This window comes from Megalops cyprinoides, chromosome 12 (assembly GCF_013368585.1).
Source record: "Megalops cyprinoides isolate fMegCyp1 chromosome 12, fMegCyp1.pri, whole genome shotgun sequence".
Classification (NCBI taxonomy): Eukaryota; Metazoa; Chordata; class Actinopteri; order Elopiformes; family Megalopidae; genus Megalops; species Megalops cyprinoides.
The window spans coordinates 4466501-4486780 of NC_050594.1; the positions used below are offsets into that span (position 1 = coordinate 4466501).

Sequence of the window (20280 nt, forward strand, 5' to 3'; positions counted from 1 at the left end):
GCGTATACAACGTGGCCAACGTTTTTTTTTTTTAATAGAAAAACCAACACAAAAATTACAAGCGTCACAATGTAGATTATGTTCAGGATAACGCCCCCAGCCCACCCCCAAACACACAGATTCTATACAAAGCATGCAAACAGTTTATACACTGTACATATGGTGCAGGGCATAATCTTTTTACAGGCCTGGGTGCCAGGCAATATCACATGTTCACAGAACATTCTACGTGGCCCTGCCCCAACAGTCCTTGTACCTGAAAAGACAAAACCATCACAAAATCAACACCAACAATCAAGAGCAGAATAATTTACAGCAGTAAATCAGAGCAGGTGTGGGCTGGATAGCAGTGTATGAGGGCTTTTTGTGACCAAACATAATGGAGAAAACTATATACAATATTGGCGTGATTGTATGACCCTCCCTTTACCGGCCTTTCATTCTTCCAATCACAATCAGATCTTTATTTGAAGAGCATAAAAAGCAACCAATGAAAATCCAAAAGAAGAAGTAGGGGCGGAGACAGGTCGTGACGCTAAAATAGGGTGTCGTCTATGGCCTACTCTATTGAAGACGGCTTGTGTCTTAAAAGAATCGTCATAGAATCGTAGTTGTAAATAAATAAACTTTAAGATTTTGAAAATACATGAGCCTTTCAAAATCTTAACCCCTTAAACGTCAGGGCGTGAAGAGAGGGATGCCGATCATTTGAATTAGCTAGCTAGCAGCCTTGCTAGCTAGCTAGTTTGGACAGAGTACCGGCTTGAAAGACTGGGAGCCATTTTGTCCTGTCTGGCAGAGAGGAGTAGGAAATAAATTTTAGAGAAACATTTTGAAAGAGCTGAGCTGTTAAGTAAGCAGGGAGAACGAGGAAAACTTTGGAAAACGACGTTTCTGATTCGTCTAGGTAGCAAGCAAGAACCAGCATATTAGGTAGTCATTTTAAATAAACTACTGCAGCTATCTAGTTAACATTGGCTACATTGGATAGCTGGATTGGTACTCTTGGGGGTATATCTGGGGTGATCGGCTTTGCCATTGTTTTTGAACAGTACAGTAATTTGCTAATTTGCTTAAATGCCAAATGGCGAAGAAGACCTACGATCTGCTTTTCAAACTGCTCCTGATCGGGGATTCAGGCGTGGGAAAGACCTGCGTGCTGTTTCGCTTTTCCGACGACGCGTTTAACACCACCTTCATCTCCACCATAGGTAAGAGGCACTCGTGGGTTTTGTTTTTAGCTGAGGTCGCTAAGCTAATATTGGCTAGCTTAGCTACATTGTACATGTGCTCGTTTCAATTTTGATCTGCGGTGTGTTTTGTTAGCTAGCTAAACGTTGGGAGAGTCTGAATCCAGAAAGGTATCCTGGCTACCCAATTTATACGAACGATAGGCAGATATCTGTTATGGGATCAAACTACCTAAGGTAACTTTTTAATTTGTGTCATATTTGTATCAAGTGAGACAACGTCAGCCACATGTGTGGTCACACAGGCAGATGGCTAATAGCCCGCTCCATTCAGTGGGCTAATGTTGGCTGCATAACGTTACATATCTGACATCAATTAGCTAATTTGGCCATTTCGCTAACACGAAATCAGCTGCTCATCCGAAGTTACACGCCTGTGTACTTGCGGGTTAGTGATTCGTGGAAATCGGGTGTAGCCAGGTTGGGTGTTTTAACATAAATTAGTAATGGGAACACCGATATGGATTACGTTGTAGAAATTAAGAGACGCATCTGGTTTTAGACAAATTTAAACGCTGAGTCCTGCCGTTTTCTGCAAATCGTTACCAGACATGGTGTGCATGCCCACACAACAGCTTCAAGCCACGGTTTGGTAATGTTAAATGCCGTTTAAACCAGACTTATTTCAGTAGATGGTAGCTAAACAGCTACACCTCAGTGATTTGTACAATCCACAGAGCATGCTGACCATGTAGTAAGGTTACCAGCAGAATGTCGCTGAGTTTGAGCGACAGACTAGAGAAGAGTCACGCTGGGTAATTCTTTTGTGGCCCAAACATGTTCAGCCAGAATTGTGGGGTAACATGAGACCAAACGTTCAATATTAGGATGTGATTCTAACCTTAATATCCTAGTAAGCTTCTTTTCAGTACCACATGCATGCCTTAACTTTTACTTGTGGTGTGTGTGTGTGTGTGTGTGTGTGTGTGTGTGTGTGTGTGTGTGTGTGGTCATGACGTCATATCCGCATCCTAATTAGGGATGTGGATTTATTTTGTTGTTTAACCAAAGGTATCATCCCAGTGATAGTAAACCCTTAAGACTCTGCAGTTGCGTTCTTATAATGAAAGGAATTGGCTCCGTTCTGAGGATGTTTGGTCTCCGACTGGTGGATAACAATTTGGTAGTCCCTTTAAGTATGAGCAGTGGAAGTGTTCCTTTTGTCTCTCCTTCTAATGGAGGGGGGCACTTGTAGGTTGAGAAGAAGTATGTAAATATCACTCATGTAGGGATGATGTTGGTTAGGTTGAAATGCTTGCACCACACCTTTTGCCCACTACCATGTCGTAAACATAATAATTTTCTGGTAACTTTTCTGTCTTAATCTAGAGTGTGAGTCATTCAACAAGATTGTCTGTGGAAATCCATGTCATGAACACATGTGTATACGGGGACAATTGCCTGTTCTTATGGGTACAAAGGAATTAAGAGGATTTTAATGGAAAGAGAAGAGAAGTGGTTTTCCATTAATATTGATTATTAGTCAAGAAATAAAGGGAGATACTTCAAGAGATGCAGTGCTGTCAGTAATGTCTCTGGGAGTGTCATCTTTAGTGAACACAGTAGCATTGTAAGTGCTGGGCATGTTCATGGCTTTTTTCAGTGTGGAGGTGCTGGGATAGATTTGCAGCACAAAAGAAAAAAATACAAAAATTTAACAGCAATGTGTTACAGCAATGTCCACTTGCAGGTTTCTTTGAATTTTGTAGATGAGATGGCACAAAGTTAATTTGTTTGCATATTTCTTTCTTAGGAATTGATTTCAAGATCAAAACCGTTGAACTACAAGGAAAGAAGATAAAATTACAAATATGGTGAGTAAATGTCATTTACTAACACAGCCACTAAAAGCACTAATACATTAAGCTGTTTGGAGCAAATGAAGTGGTGTGGCTGGTAATCGTTAAGGACTGAATGTACAGGTTTTTTTACATTAATAACACGGTCTTGAATAACGGAAAACTATATGTAAAATTTGCATGGTTTACGACATGCCATGGCACTTAAAAGGAGAAACATGTCATTTTTCTCAGGTGCAATGTTATATGTTCTCGTCTTGTACATTGTGCCGGATAAGAGTCTCTACTGGATGTCAACAGTGTAAATGAACATTTTACTTGTTTTTAAACCTTATAAAGACTCTATGCATCGTGTGACATGGGTTGTATCTGTTATAAAAGTGTAATGAGCTTAATGTTATCTGCTCCCTTCTATCATAGATTAACGAATGGGACATGTCCCATGCAAAATGTGAAAATGATATATTTTGCAACAATGACAAGGTATTTGCATTGTTACCATTATGCTGGTTAAAGTGTCCAGTACATGAGTCGTTTTCATGTAAAACGCACTCCTGGGGGGAAATTGGATGAGGATATTTGCTACATATGGCCAATAATCATTATTGACCCAGTAATCATGTTTCAGCCTGTAGTGTGTGATCTCTGTTAAGCAGTTGTTTCTTAACATATACAGTGTTTAACAGGACAAAATGTGGATCCAGTTACTGTTGTTCTGTAATGAATTGTTGTAATTGCTTTATTAATGTAGGTATGATGTCATGTGTTTTCATGCTAAACCGCAATGAGATGATTGCACAGATTACAAAAAGTCATTTTAATCTACTGTTTAATGGACAATAAAGCTTTTTTTTTTTTTTAATCTGTTGCTGTGCATGCAGGGATACGGCCGGGCAGGAGCGCTTTCACACCATCACCACCTCCTACTACAGAGGCGCCATGGGAATCATGCTGGTTTATGACATCACAAACGCCAAGAGCTTCGAGAACATCAGCAAGTGGCTGCGGAACATAGATGAGGTGAGCGCCCAGCGCGGAGGTCTGACAGCACTGTGTCGCTGCGCTGCAACGGGCTGTCCCTCCTTTCTGCACTGCCATCCATGCCACCCAGATGTGCAATTCCCTATTAATTCCCTCCCTTTACATTTTAAGTTTGCCATGGATACAGGCATCTGAGCAAAATAATACACACCTGATGACATGGGCCAAAAAAAGTTAAAATGGTGTCATGAGTCAGAACTCTGCATTTAAGTATTAATAGTGGCTTTGAAAATGCACTGTTCCTCTATGCAAATTAAATTGCACATTTTGTTGTGGAATATAATGTTTTTACTTTGCAGCTGGAAGTGTCATGTTTAAGTTCAGCAGTAAGCAACATTCAGGGGTTTTTTTTTCCACAATGAAGTGAAATGGCAGATCTGCGCCTTGATTTCATTGTTGAACAATACTACAGGTATTTTTAGTTCGATAACTGAAGTCACCTGTGCATCGGTCCTTCTCTGGCAAACTGCTCATGATTAGTGGTGGGATCTGATCTGAACGGTGTTCTCTTTTGGATGAAGTCATTTTAGCTTTGGCAACCTATGGGACGTATCTCCAGGATCTGATGTGCTGTATCTCTTTAAGCATGCAAATGAGGACGTGGAGAGAATGCTGCTAGGCAACAAGTGTGACATAGAAGACAAGCGGGTCGTGCCGAAGGCAAAGGGAGAACAGGTGAGGTCATCTGGGTACCCCTCATTAGCCTGGCAGCGTCTTAGTCAAGCACAAGGGTTGATCTCTTAGAAAGTCGCCTCTGCAAGTTGGCTTTGCAAAATACTGTTTAGCTTTTTTACTTTTTACTTTCTTTGATCCTCGTTGGTCTTGGCTTCTTTATTTTAACAAGCGTTTCCACATCACAAGCACTTCTATACCAACCCAAAACGCCTGTGTTGATAGTGAATCATTTGGAAAATGTCCCTACACTTTTCTGAAATCTCCAACTGAAATATAAGACACCGGCATGTGAAAACATTTCCTGGCAGACACACATTTTCCATAAAGTTGCAGCTGTGAATGTTGTTTGTCCACAAGGGGGCAGTGGCACCGCAGCCACAAAATAAAATCTACAGACAGTAAGCAGCACCATTAAGCTTGGGGAATCTATCTGTCTGCCATTGACGGTGCCTGTTTGGAGGAACATTATCGTGATCCCTTCTCTTCCAGATTGCGAAGGAGCACGGCATCAGGTTTTTTGAGACGAGCGCGAAAGCAAATATCAACATCGAGAAGGCCTTCCTGACGTTAGCAGAAGACATACTTCGAAAGGTGGGTGTTTTGGATGCTGCAGACTGTGTTAGACCTCAGTAAGGCCTCCAGGCTACAGTTAAGCGTCCTTTGCATCTGTAACCCGATTTGTCTAAATGACCATTTTCAGTGAAAGATGAAAATTGATCTTAAGAAAGAAATGTCCCGTAATATATTTTCGTAAACACATCATTCACTTTTCAGGCACTCATTAGCCTCGGTGTTGTTTTTAATGCGTTGAAAGAACTATCTGCTGGGATGGAGTGCCCAAAGCATTGATCTAGTAGGAAGAGCCAGCATTTTATTTTGGCTGTATGACGTTCTGAGCACTCTGAAATAAACTCAGTCAGTAGGGCAGCCAAACCTAATCATATTTGCCAGGGTCTTCCTTTGTCTTCACTTTCACTCTCATCTATCATGGTGCTTTGGACAGAGGAGGAAGAAAAGCAAAGCCTTCCACAGTTCAGTGTGCTGCCGTTATTCCAGAAGCTGGCATTATGCATTAGCAGAGTAAATACGTGTATACTGATTGAAACATTAATTTAATTTTATCAAAAAAATTTTATAAACTCATTGTTAATCAATATAAAAAAACATTGATGAAGCATCTTAAAAGATTTTTTTCTAGGAACATTTCCAGACAAATGTCAGTTTAAATAGAAACAAAGCAGCCTGTTTTAATGTTTCCTTCTCCCCACATTGCCTCTCTCTAGCAGATTGTATAATTCCTTGTAGACATATTATCACTGGCGCAGTGATGTTGTATGGGTGTATGTATTCAGCCCATTCATTATGTAAGATCCCTGTGCACCCACTCCACTCAGTTGATAAGGTAATGGGGCTAAATTAGGATATCACCTGGCGTTCCGCCATGCTGTCTGCACACACAACAGGAGAGCACGGCCGGCTAATCTCGCGCTGCTCTTCATTAACAGTGTAACAGCTGATTTCAAGGCCTATCCGGTAATTTTCTTCTGTGTTTTTGGGACGAATTGTCCTCTGGAAGGATGTCTTTTTGTGTGTGTGTGTGTGGTTTTTTTTTTTTTTTTTTTTTTTTTTTTTTTTTTTTTGTTTTTTTTTTGTCCAAGTTGGAGGCAACATTTCGTCTTGCAGAGGGATATATATAAAAGGTGTTTTTGAATGCGCAGAAATAAAGTGTATCAACCTTAAATGGTATGCGTTTAAGAGAAGGAAGATTAAGCATCTTAAAAGAAGAGAGAGCACTGTTAATGAAATTTATCACATTGGGCAATGCTGGTGTGTTCCAAAGCCAAAGCTGCAGCAGCTGTGGGTGGTGAAGCACTAAGGTTTGTAAAAATGTAGTTCATGTCTTCTGTCTTTAAGCGTAGTTTCTGCGTTTGGGTGGTGGTTTTCTGGGTCACTTTCTCACTCTCACTCTGTCCCTCCTCCGCTCTGATTGGTTGCAGACGCCGGTGAAAGAGCCGAACAGTGAAAATGTAGATATTAGCAGTGGGAGTGGCATCACCGGGTGGAAGAGCAAGTGCTGCAGCTGAACGGCTTGTCCCTCGCCACCGCTCTCCCCCCCATCTATTTCTGGAAATAAACCTTGTCACCTGTTTCAGTTTTAACTCCTTGTCCTTTCCACCATCTCTCTGTCCTCTAACCTCCCCCTGTATTCTTCTACTCACGACCGCTAGATGAAACCGTTTTTATTTAAAACATTTAGGGCCTGTAGATGTCAATAAATCATGTTATATTTCTTTTGTCATTTATTTTACTTCCAAAACGAAAAAAAAAAAAACATGGCGACACAGGCTTGAGCACACCACAACATTTGTAATGTTTTCCAATGCCAGGGGCAAGTTCAGCGAGCAAAGCATCGTCTCACATTTTGCAGTAGGGCTGATGGGTGATGAGGTCCGGGGTGGGAATCGTGACAGTGCATTTCAGCCAGCTCTGGACTACATTTCCCATCAGCACATCAGCAGAACACATGGCAATGGTTTGCATGCTCCGCTTGTCCCAGATCAACCTCAAGACTTATTTTGTGAAAAAAATTGCGGGAATAAAAATCATGCAAACTTAGAAATAGCTATTTTGTACAGCGCAGTAGTCAAGTGTATGGTCTGTACAACATTGTCATTGTAGTTTGTGTACATAAGATAGGAGACGAACGTTGTAGATTTAGCTTTCATTTTTCATGGTGGGGTTTCATTTTTTTCGGTGCCTTATGTGGAGTAGGAGGAACATAACCTTGGGCAGGGTTCCCACTTAGCAGGTGCATTGACTGCTATTAACTTGACAGATAATATTAATATAAAGTTCTTACACACTTGAAAATGTTTGAATTGAACTAAAAAGGAAGCGCAGACATTTTTAATTTCTTGTAATAGACAAAGGAGAATGTTTGTTTTTTTTTTTTTTTTCCACAGTGTTTTATTTTACAGTTATGATTTTTTTCTTTAGTCTTTTTTTTTCCTGCATGCTGATTTCTTTTGGGTTGGAGAAACTTCATTTTGCCGAGTTGGTCCTTAAAAGAAATGGCACTGAACTTGCACAGTTTCGGGGGGATAGAGGAATAACTCTTTGGAAAGTGAAACAATTTGCAGATCCATTAAAATAAGCTTGTTTAATATTTGATGTTACTCCCTTTATTTTGGTTTTGTGTCTGTGTGTGTGCGTGTTTGTTTAATGGTCCTTGTAAAATGGATGTGGGGTGTTTTCTTTTGCATGCGGCCATGCTGTTTTTGAGTTAATGTCACTTACTTTCTCTTGGCATTTGAACAAAATCGGCTCTCCCTACATGATCTGTGGAGGCTTTCACTGGCCATTCCTGGTTAGAATTGTTCAAGCAATGGACCACAAATACAGACATCGCTGAAAACTGTGCAGTCAGTGGGAGATGTTCCAATATCTGGTATTTTCAAGGTTTTAGTTTTTCCTTCCAGGAGGTTAGATGTAGAAAACTTTTTTTTTTAATCTTCCACCGGCTTTCTCCTCTAACTAAAGCTGGGTAGCTATGAGTACTCGGCTTGTCTAAAGGTTATCCATCCATCAACCGGAAATAAGGCACTGGTATTTGAAGTTTGAAGATAAGCCTGAGTTGCTCTCTCTTTAGTGTTTTGATGAGGAAATAACCCTTGTACCCAAAGCTTTCAGTTTTAGTAGATCATTTAAGATGTAGGAAAGTGTCAGCAGTGGTTTGGAAATCTCTCTTAACCTTTTTATGGCAGCCCACATTGAAAGGAAATTCCACCACAATGTGGCATATCTCAACGCTGCTGGTGCTGTCTGTGCTTTTCCAACTTTCCTACAGAAATTTCACACCAAAATTGAAAGTGTTGGGGTTTAGTGGTTGTTGGTATGTGTTTTTTAACCTCACAAATACAAAAATTTTTTTCGACAGAAATTTGTTCATAGATAGGAATAGAATTCCAGGCCAATAATAGCCAGGCCAGGCCAAAAATGATACCATATTATTGTCCTGTCAACACTAGATGGCGCAATTTGACGTCAGTACACATCCATACTTAGCTTATTGCCAGGAGGAAAACAATGACCCTGAATTTCTGTAGTTTCAGCGGTGTCCAGAAGGTGGCGCCAGTACTCTGCTCCTTACAGAAAGTTTGGAGGTGGTGGCATAAATCCAAGTCTGTCCATTCTAAATCAGTAATTTAGTCAGGCGGTATTAAAAACAGTAAAAGTTTTGGTTTTTTTAATCAGGGATCTTAAAGGCATAAGATAAATAGATGGTCTTGAGTGTCTGCTGTAATCCTGTGCTAAGGGTTTTTATTCATCCACAATTCAATTGAAATATGCTGCATGAACAAGCTCATCTTAGGAGGTTTATGGTAGTGAGTGTTTATGATAGTGAGTTCCTCCATCGTATTTGCATTGAGAGTTAGTTTAGCCAGAGCTGTATGGACAGTTTCGCACATTCAGATTAAAACTTGTTTTGGAGTATCTGTACAACAGAACCAGCAAACTTGGTAATTTAGGGATGTGTGACAATAAATACCCGGCATCAAATGTATCAGCTGAAGAGTAGAAGAGTAGTTTACCCAGAAACCAGAGGCAGCGGTTTGAGACAGCGCATGTTGCAGTTGAATTCACTGTGTGTGGGAACATGCCGTGCAATTGTAGTCCTAAAAGAAAGTGCTCTCCCCTTACTGAAAGGCCACTCTCTCTGCAACATGGTGAAACCTGACACTGCTTCTGGAAAGTATTTTACCTGCTGGTGAACTTATGGTCTGTAAGCGTACAGACCACATCAAAGGCAAGAGTTGTATCAAATGTGCAGCAGTACAACAGCCCTTACTTATGGGTCCCTTTGGGCTGACAGAGAAGGTTCCTGTGAAGATCAGGATTTCACAAACGTTTTCTCTCTACTTACATTTCATCAAAGACCCCTTTTTTACACTGTATTTATTGTTAACAATGATGCTTTTTAGTATCTGCATAGCCATACTCAGTGTGTGTGTTTTTTAAATTCTGATGGACTTTAATGCCAAAGTCACAAATCATAATTTTCTTGTGTATATTTGCAAATGTAGCAATTCATTTGAATTGATACAGTTGATCTAATACAAAACTGATTTTCAGTATATATTTGATTTCCATGTGAAAGTATTTCATCTGTAATTTATGTTTAAAAATAAGTACAGACTTGGACAATCCCATCAGAATTCATCACAACAGCGATACGCTTTCCATTTCACACAACTTAGTTTGTGTCTTCAAAGCTGAGGCCAAGATCAGTAGGAAGTGAAGAATGCTGTTGCAAAGTGTGGTACCGTACCTGTTCGTAGGTAGGGAGGTGGGACAACCTTCAGTGAGGCATGAAAAGATACAGCTGAAGAGCCAGGCCCATGGCTGCATGCAGGTCATGTTCACATGGCTTTTCACACATGCATAGCTGGGTGTGTAATTTTAGCAGGCACTACACACTTTGTCTACATTATCCTGCACCTGCATGTTACTGCAGCGTAATCACATGGCAGTAAAAGAGAATAGTGAGCACAGTGATAAGAGTCCGACACTCTCAGCTGGAAGCCAAAGTGTTCTCATTTTACCAGCTTTTCACATCATATAATAAAAATGTGTCCAACAAATGCTTTGTCTATGAGCTCTGATACTGGAAAGTTCTGACTTTTTTCCAAATTATCAAAATTGTCAGCTGTCATGTATTGCACGATCTAAACACACAGAGGCATTCTGGTCCCAATATTTGTCTGCATTCTGCTTTTTTAGCATATACGGGTAGGTGCAGGACTGAGAAAGACTTAGAAATGCCCTCTACATCGCCAAGAGTATCAAAATCCTACAAAGGGGTCTGCTGACCATTCGAATGGACAATGTTGTGCCAGTGGGCAAAAAGTGGAAGACTGTACAACCACTTTGTCATTGTGGGGTGTCAGTGTTGACAGGCGTTCCGTTCCTGCAAGATAAGCGCTCTTCAGTCTTGATGCATGTGAAGCGGTGTGTAAATAGGCGCAGTGTCTCGCTTGTGGTAAGGGAGATGGTCAGATTTAGCACAGTAGGATGGCCTGCAGTGATCATGCGTATCTTCTTCATATCTTCTGTTCGTGTCTGTGCATTTCTACAAGCCAACCATTTCTGTGTCAACGGCCTCAATTGTACTCTAGTATTCATCGATGGAAGCTCTTTAGAGACAATATCATAGCCATATATATTTAAAAATAAAATGTTTAATGACAAAAAAATTCCTTTCAATGATACAAAGAAAAAGATGTACAATAACTTTTTATCAGGTACTTGTAAACAAATGAACATATTACACACTAAAAAACAACAAACAGCTCTTCAACAAACAATGTACATTGAAATGAAGTGCTCTGGAAAATGTATATATTTACAGAATAATTTCAGAGAAAATTAGTTCAAGCAATGACAAGTGTTCACCAAACATGTCCTGGAATGGTCATGGAAAAACTGTAAACTTTGTCATCGTGCTCGTATCATCAGAGGAACACTACAGCCTCCCTGTACTTTCAACATTGCTGAGAACAGATTCATTTTGCAGTAACTATGGGTTAAGTGGTTGAAAGAACAGTGGGTTTTTCTGTGTTACTCATTTTAGGCTGTCCCAATGATTTAGATTCCTGACATGGTGAACAAACACCCACCTTACCAAATGTTAACAAAAAGAATGGAATTTTTTATTTCTACACTGTGGGTTATGTAATCTCAAATGCATAAAAGATTGTAAATACACTTATTTATGTTATGATTATGGTTTGTCATCAGTAATGTACAGGATAAAACGGCAGTTTTTGAAATGAGGAATTCAATATTTACATTTATATACAAGTAAGCATATTTTCTGGTGATCACACTAACAGATTCGGTAATGTGCTGATTGATGTAACCTTCACTAAAACAGACACATCAACGAAATTCAAACCTTCTGAAGCAACAGATTCTGTCCAACCACAATGCATTTTTCCTTACACTTGAGAAAAAATATTATAAGCAATCAATACACAATTTCAAGTAGTGGAAGATCATGAAAGAACATTTTCACCAGTTTTCATCAGTTTGCCTCAAAGATTGGGGGGAAAAAAAAACAAAAAACAAAAACAAAGTAAAAATCAGACCAACTTTGGTGGTCATATTGTAAAAGAGGAGCCGTTTTCGTTGTTGGAGCCCTCGTTGGACTTGCGGGCAGAGATGTAGACGTCGGAGGTGAATGGCGAGGACCGCCGCCTGCCGTAGATGTACTTCTTGCCCAGGCACCACAGGTCCACCATGATCTTGCAGAAGTGGCTGCGGAAGTTGACCCCGATGAAGGCGTACAGCACGGGGTTGAGGCAGCAGTGCAGGTAGGCCAGGCTCTCGGTCACCTTCAGCGCCAGCGCGGTGGCCTTCTCCGCCTCGCACTCCCTCTCCTTAAACAGCGCCGCCGTCTGGTACAGCAGCGCCATGTTGTAGGGCAGGTTGCAGGCCACGAAGACCAGCACCACGGCGATGACCACGCGCACGGCCTTGTGCCGCTGGAAGCTCTTGGCGCGGAGGAGCGTGACCATGATGCTGGAGTAGCAGAAGCCCATGACCAGCAGCGGCAGGAAGAAGCCGACCGCCACCTGCATGCTGGGCACCAGCACCTTCATCAGCCGCGCGTTCTCGTTGCGGTCGAAGCGGAAGTAGCACACCGCCACAGGCTCCTCCGCCACGCCGCCATCCTCGTACCTGTCGTTGTACATGAACGTGGGCACGGACAGGGCGACCGCCAGCGCCCACACCCCTGAGCAGATGAGCCGGCTGTACACCAGCGTCCGCGAGCGGATGCGGAAGGACCTGCGGGCCTGGACGATGGCGATGTAGCGGTCGCTGCTGATGCAGGCCAGCAGCAGCATGCCGCTGTACAGGTTGATGCTGTACATGCCCCGAAGGAACTTGCAGGCCCACGACCCCATGATCCAGTCGTACTGCTCGTTGTATATGATGAGCGGGAGGGCGATGACGAACAGCAGGTCGGCCAGGGCCACGTTCAGCAGGTACACGTCAGTCATGGACTTGGTCTTCTTGTAGAAGGCGTAGGTGATGATCACCAGGATGTTTCCTAGCAGGCCGACGGCGCAGATGGCGGAATGCACGTAGGCCTGCACCCTCAGCTCCTTGTCGCGATTTTCGCTCAGGATACAGAATCCTGTCTGTTCGGGATCTGTTTCGTTGTCGTAGTCGTACACATACTCAGAGCTGTTTTCCATTCTGCCAGTGCGGAGGTTCTGTGGAAGAATGAAAATGAACACACTTAGTATTTTTGTTTTATTACTAAACCTGTAATTTTAATAAATATGTGTGCCCTTGTAAAAGTTTACATAAACTTTGTGCTGACTGTCTTGGTATATTGTAGTTCAACTGCTCAGTCATTATCTTGGGCATACTTTCATGTATGTAGTGACAGCTACTGTATAAAATTGTTTAGTACGGCCCTCCTATTATATCCACACCACCTCTGACTAAAACAGCAGTAGCTCACACAATAAGACAGTCTGCGTGGGCATCGGGGCTTGCTGAGAATTGCTGAAAATTGCACTTCTTAAAGGTACTTTTCCTCCAAGTAGGTCAGCTCAAGTTATTGTGTCACATCACAGCTAATATTAAATATACTGCATGCCATCATAAAATGCCAGATATTACATGGGCAGAGAGTGGTGTGCTAAATATGAGAATACGGATTGTGGTGTCAGACCTAAGCATGATTGTGTGTGCGTGCGTGCATGTGTTTTTGTGTGTGTGTGCATGCGCGTGCGCGGGGTCTATAGTGGATTTGTCTGACCTAAACACTGATGTCTGAAGTTTCTGTGCTGAGAAACAGACAGGCTGTGATTAACTTAAACTTAGGGGAGAAGGGAGGGGGAGACACACACACAAAACTCAACCTCACAGGACTGGCTATTAACGTGATCTTCTGACTCTCAGTTTGATTTAAATATGTTTTACACATTGCCTTTGACCATGTGTGTGCATGTTGCTCTTCAGCTGCTAGGCAGGACGTGTTATTGTCAAAAGATTTTATATTAGCCCTGATTAAAACTTGAGTAAAGGAATTTCATAATATCCATAAGAGAAAAAAAATATTAACAATAACACTAGAATAATACTTCCACAATAATGAATGATATAAATACCATCAAGGTTTTCAATGTTATCTCATTGCTCTGTGTTACATTTTTTACTTTAGATGCTTATGGAATACCTATGTAGTAACAGGTCCAAGACCATGTCAAAAAAACGCACCCAGAAGCCTCTGCGATAGCAATAGCATTTGTGCACATTGAGTGTCCTGCATAGCAAAAAAAAAATTTAATTAATTGTATCGGTATATAAGTTTCCATTTGATACAGTAGGGAAAAGATGGGTTTCTGAGATGTCTCATCTCAAACAGAGACACTGCTGGGGACAGTTTAATATCTTTCATGTCCTTTTGTTTTGAGCATAGGCTCTGTTCAGATGAAACTTGGCATGCAAAGGTCAGATTCCCAAAATGAGTCACTTGGGGTTGAATCAGACAAAACAAATATGAGCTCACCTCACTGCATCTGTTTATGTCCAAGGAAATCTGATTATTGATGTTATTGACATTATGATTCTGAAATCTGATTTTTGACATTCTTTGCTTATCGTGCAGATAAAAGTGCATATTTCCGTTTCACTCATTTTCCGTCTGCATCTACATTTTACAATTTTATATTTTTTAATAAATTTTCCACCATACTTGCATAAATTTTCCACCATACTTGCATATTCTTTGATACTATTTACTCTGCTCTGATTGCGTAAACTGTTTGAGTGTATCTGATACTAATCAGCATTTCCTGCGTCTAAATTATGATATGAAACCCTGCTATGCTGAACCATGCTATGGACTTAATATAAATTATGCAATAAGTACTTTTCCCCATTACATTGTGGTTTGTTCCAGTTTTATCAGGGCATAAGTAAATACAAAGGCCACTGTAGTCTGCTATTTATATGATTTCTGCATATGGATAGAAGTCCAGTTTCTTTCCTTGCTACAGAGCCGGAATGCTTGAAATGAGCCTTCACTTCACACAGGTTCCCTGACACCATTCAGCCTTCTGTCAGCAGCGGAGTAACAGGCGCCCGTGTGGCTTTGTAACCCGAGGGTTTCGATTTCGAGGTTAGGGCGCTGCTGTCGCATGCTTGAATGCAACGCGTGACCAGAATGATATTGGTGAGCATCCAGCCGTAAAAAATCAACAGATGACTGAAATGCTGGACGACGATCCCTGCCAAGCAAACATAGTGCGACCGCGTAGTGGCACTCCGATACCGGCTGTATTCTGCGCTATCTGATGGCGTGACGTGTCAGCGCACTTGTGTCCGTGCGCTGTGTCAGTCCACCGCATTAATAGAAAGCTGCGTAGCTGCAGGGACACGCCGTGCAGAGATGCACACGGAAAACGCGGTCCGACCAGCTCAGAGAACAGGGCAGGATGTTAGCGTAAGCGTCTGACTGTTCCTCAGTCGAAGATCAAGGCCAGCGAGGCGGCCAAGAGATAGCTTGCTTATGAAAGAGCGGTTCTTGAGAACATCTTATCTTGTTCTAATTGACGCCCAATCATACAGAGAATGACACACAAAACGGCACCAAAACCAACAGCAGCCAAAAACGCCTAAATGGCAAATTGAAATGGTCACACTGCAAAATCAACTACAAGAACCACCTAGAATGATGGCGGTGGTTATTTTGGGGATCGCTCTTCACAGAAATTTTTCTCTATGTCTGTTAAAAATGATCCAAATGAGGTTGTAACCAGGGTAGGGGGCTTGAAAGAAAAAAGATCAACAAGTGTGTTGAACAAAACAATCTACTCCAGGGTGAACTGGTGTCAAATGATAAATGACTTATGGATATGGTTGTGATATATCTCTGAAACTCTGTGTGCCCATGAATTAAATAGGTGCCTGATGAGAGACACTCCCAGGCAAAAGTCAGTCCGACTGACTCTACTCTGTAGAGAGTGACACAGGGTAACACACTGACTTAGTCTCATCCTTTTCCTGTAAGAAATGCTTTCACATTCAATGACACAGGATGCAAGACAAGAACACAAGTCTTTGTCTGCTAGTGTTTACACCCTGCCACATAATCTGTTCATCTTTCCCACAACCCAGCAGGGCAGGGCTGTTTTCTCCTCATCTTGGGTGGCAGTGGTTCTGAGAGTGTTAGGGGCACCTTTCAGCCAGCAGCTGACTGACCCCTTGAAACAACAGGTGACCCGAGACCTCGATAGATCAGGGGCTCAAATTGAGCCCCGAGTAGTAACAAAGTCAGGAAAGATTTCCAGAAGACAGCATTGCATGGAGGATGATGCACTGTGGAAACTATACGATAGTGCTTGTCATCTCAGCCTCGCCATGAGGGAAAACAATCATAGAGCTGGTCTTGATAAGTCTCTGATTGTTGGAACAGTTTTTGTTCTCCTTCCTTTCTTCACTTCTCCACCATGGTCCTTTCCAGAACACAGTAACTACCATTCAGGCAGTTCTTTTCACCTTCAGGTTAGAACAATGATGTGATTTTAGGTTCTGTCCATGGACTTCCATGATTTAAAATCGTTTGCAGCATGGGGGTCATTAGAAATAATTACTCTGCATTTTCAAAGTAAGCAATGCCAGTAATCCTTCAGCCCCTTGTTCTGAACCTAGTTGTTCCCAGAAATACCTGAACCTAACACACACATGACTGTAAATAAATAGTTACTGTAATTTTTTAATAAGCCATGCCTTGTTAAAGTTAAAAAAAAAAGCTCTGCACCAATGAGAATCATACTTTTAAGAGTTATTTATATCTTTTTATCAGACATCTTGTTAATACCTACTGATAATTCACTTGGTTTTATTACAACTAACATTTCTGCTAACCAGAAATCTAATTCAATCTATGTTGACATTAGAAAACTGATACATTTTTTCACCTGTCCAGGATCACATACAGAATAAGTGCCTAACATGAGGTAAAGACCTTCCAAATTAACTTCAGGATGGCAGTGCCAAAAATTTGAGACGTAGTTGTGTCTTTGGCTACCTCTTGGTACTGGTAGGATTCTCAGCTGGCTTTGCAGAGATATGTCGTTCATGATCTCCATGTCATATGCCATTCGCCGTGCATGCTGGGATGGGTTGATCAAAGCCATTTGGAACATAACTGAAGGGCTGTAAAGACACCTTCCTTCTTGTATTATTTCACCGAAAAGATGTGGACAGGAAGTTCACTGGAATCAACTTTTCTTTTCCCCGCTCTACTTGCTATTTCATCTGATAAGGTCTAAATATACCTGCCATGGAATGCTTCACGATGGTAATCTAATGGGTTCTGTAAGCTTCAGTCATATTTAGGGCACAATAGTGAATCTGTTTAAAATCATACCAAGAATGTTAACGAGTACAGACATCTCTGCAAAATCGGGGGCATTTGTGTGGTTTCACAATATCTCACAAGGAAACTACCCACATTGTGGAGATGGCAAATGTAATAATACCACATTGGGGAACAGTAGGAAGTCCTCTTTCTGTTGTTACTGGCACATGTGTGGTTTCAACAGTGTTGTGATAAGAAATCAAGAGACAACCTGTCTTGAGTCAAGGCTTATGACTCCATGGGTGAAGTATTCCCTATTTTAAAAAAGGGCTTCTGCTTCACTTGTTCCAGTAATTAACCATTTACTAACAGCTGTGACCTGTATTGCTGCTCTCTCTTTCTCCACAAGTAGTAGTTGTGGTTTGGTTATTGGAGGGTTGGGCTGCGAATAATGTTATTTGGGCAGTAAGCATAAGTTTAACGATAAGAACAGCCCAGCTAGACAGGTCAGTCTGCCTGTGGTCTCCATTGTATTGAGTGTATTGTATTGGGTGGCAGTGTAGCATAGTGCTTAAGGAGCAGGACTCGTAACCGAAAGGTTGCCGGTTCGATCCCCGCTGGGACACTGCTGTTTGTACCCTTGGGCAAGGTACTTAACCGACAATTGCCTCAGTAAATATCCAGCTGTATAAATGGATAACATTGTAAAGAACTGTAACCTATGTAAGTCGCTTTGGATAAAAAGCGTCTGCTAAATGAATAAATGTAAATGTAAATGTATTGAGTGCAATGTCAAGGCTGGTCTTGAGCACTCTTGAGGTCTCTGGGTCCACTACAAATCCGGGAATAGGTTATTGCATGCTTCTATTTATCTCTGAGTTCCTAGAGTGGGAATCAAATTTCCACCTCGTTTGGCTGACAGACACATAGAACCTTTTTGTTTTCATCATGACCTTTCACCAGCAAGGTGCAGTTTAATTTCTGTCTGTGTGTTTGCAGAACTTTTCAAGATCAGGAGACCGTTGAGTCCTTCCTCTTCCTAGTTTGCCATTGACACAGTCTGAAAGGTCTGTGCAAGTGCTGCTTTTTTGTTATTTTGTTGTTATTACTATTCATATATGTTTTCAGCCTCCAAACCCGTAACACGCACGTAACAAAAGTAAAATTTTCTTACATCTGTTAACTAGAGTTAAGGATTTTAATTTCATGCAATGTGTAGGTTAGCCAAAGGTGAATATCTGAATTAAAAAGAAACCCTACCTGGCAAAGCTCAGACTAAACACTAACTTCTCTTTAGCATTCTGCTATGTTTACATATAGTACATGCCTGCTGCTGTACTCTTCCTGTGAACAAATAAGCTAACACAACTTAACTTAAAATATATATGAAAAGTAACCTGTTTCACACACTCACACAGATCATATACAGCATTATGACAAATACTGTGAAATGGGGATTTTTAAAATAATCCAAAAACACAAATAAAGATAAAGGTGCCACTATTAAAAAGCAAATATTTCCATCTCCGGTACCTTTGTCAAAATGCACATGCATATTTTGATTGCTTGATTGATTACTCTGCTGTTTCTCTTAGCCCAAGCCAACACATCCATTTAGATATATCTTCATTTGAGATCAGCGCTTACCTGTACTCAGGACTCAAGTGTTAGGTAGCGACAGTCTCGGGGAAATTCACTGCCGGGAGCTCCAGTAAGCGGAGGCTTTTGGTCCAGAGTCCCAATGACAAAGCTCTCCTGGTCCCAGCGAGATCTAGGAGCAGGAGATCTTGAGATCTGCTGAGCGCTGAGCAGCAGTCTGTGGTGTGTGTTGCAGATCCTCTTGCGATCTGTTTGAGTCTCTGTTCTGCATTTGAAGGGAGCGTCGGGCTTTGAGGCTTCGCTCGTCTGTCCTCCCTCTGCGCCGTGGCAGCCCCACCTGGTGCTCTTATCTGATGCTCTCTTCATCTCTCTCATCTCTCTCTCTCCGCACGCTTCAAAGAGAGAAGGCAGTATGCTGTTACGCTGCCAGTGCTTTAAAGAGGCTGTTTTCCATTCTCTTAAGAACAACACACATTAATTAGGACACTCAGTTCAGTGGGTAGCACTGAAATGTGGTTTTGATTGATGGCTTGATGGTGTTAGATTAGGCACTACGGTTTTGAGTTTTGTGCTGTTACGTGGGGTTGCATTATTGGTAAAATGTAGTATAATATTGATATTATAGTTTATTATATTTTATAATAATATTATATAATAGATTCATGCTTGTACACAATCTTCCAATAGTTTCTTCACAACAAACTACGAGAATGTGTAGTTTTAGTTGGTCAGTCCTGTCACTTGGCGTTATGAGATCACTCACTGTAAACTATTGAGGTTCAGCATGAAGGTGGCCCTGCACTTAGGTTATTGGGGTTATTCAGCTTGTGGCTAAAAAGCTCGTCAGCACTTTTAAAAGGTTTGTAGGTCACTTCTCAGGCACGGTATTCCGTTCCCTGCAAGTGGGCTACTGTCAGAGAGAGAGTGACTTTTTAGAATCCTGTATTTACACAATAAAACGTGGAACTTAACAGAAATTTCTATTTCCATTCAACAATTAAAATAAGGAGACAAAGCTAAAAAAAAAAAAACTAAGTAAAAAAAAATTAACAATAAAATCAAAATTAAATTATTTATTTCAGAGAGAGAAAGAGAGGCACAATTCACAGAACCATACAGCTACCAAATGCAACTTTGCGGTTCTGTATGTTCTCAGCCAGAACATTCATTCACACCATTAATTTGGATTTCATCAGGACAGCAATTAGCATTCAGTGGACTTCACTTTGGAGAGAAATAGGTTGAGTACCTCTTCTGTTGTTCTTTGCCCATTCAGTTTTTTTAAAAATGTATTCTTTATTTGCATGTGTCTGCTATGTTCACACTCTTTCTGGTAAACAAATGGTTTGCATATCCTGCTATTTACATAAAATAATTTACCTAACTGTCAGGGGCCCACAGCAGTAAAAACATTCTTGCCCTTGGTTTCCCAATGTAACTTTAGATAATATATTCACAAAGGCCAGCCAATAACAAGTGCCGGGTGTCTCACCTGCTCATTCACAGTGCAGAAGGCATGTCTTACTGCAGAAGC

At 41.3% G+C, this 20280-nt stretch overlaps 2 protein-coding genes across 2 annotated transcripts; one reads left to right on the plus strand and one right to left on the minus strand.

The window, feature by feature from the left end:
• Window positions 1-553: 553 nt before the first annotated feature.
• LOC118786708 (ras-related protein Rab-10-like) lies at window positions 554-7904 on the plus strand. The gene is made up of 6 exons (XM_036541984.1): window positions 554-1211; window positions 3004-3064; window positions 3931-4069; window positions 4676-4765; window positions 5255-5356; window positions 6763-7904. Exons 1-6 carry the CDS (start codon window positions 1085-1087, stop codon window positions 6847-6849), a joined length of 606 nt encoding a protein of 201 aa, XP_036397877.1. The 5' UTR covers window positions 554-1084; the 3' UTR covers window positions 6850-7904.
• Window positions 7905-11804: 3900 nt separating this feature from the next.
• On the minus strand, window positions 11805-18972 carry ccr6b (chemokine (C-C motif) receptor 6b). Its single transcript, XM_036542803.1, has 2 exons — window positions 18795-18972; window positions 11805-13044 (listed from the first exon to the last, which is right to left on the minus strand). Exon 2 carries the CDS (start codon window positions 13024-13026, stop codon window positions 11926-11928), a length of 1101 nt encoding a protein of 366 aa, XP_036398696.1. The 5' UTR covers window positions 13027-13044; window positions 18795-18972; the 3' UTR covers window positions 11805-11925.
• Window positions 18973-20280: the final 1308 nt, after the last annotated feature.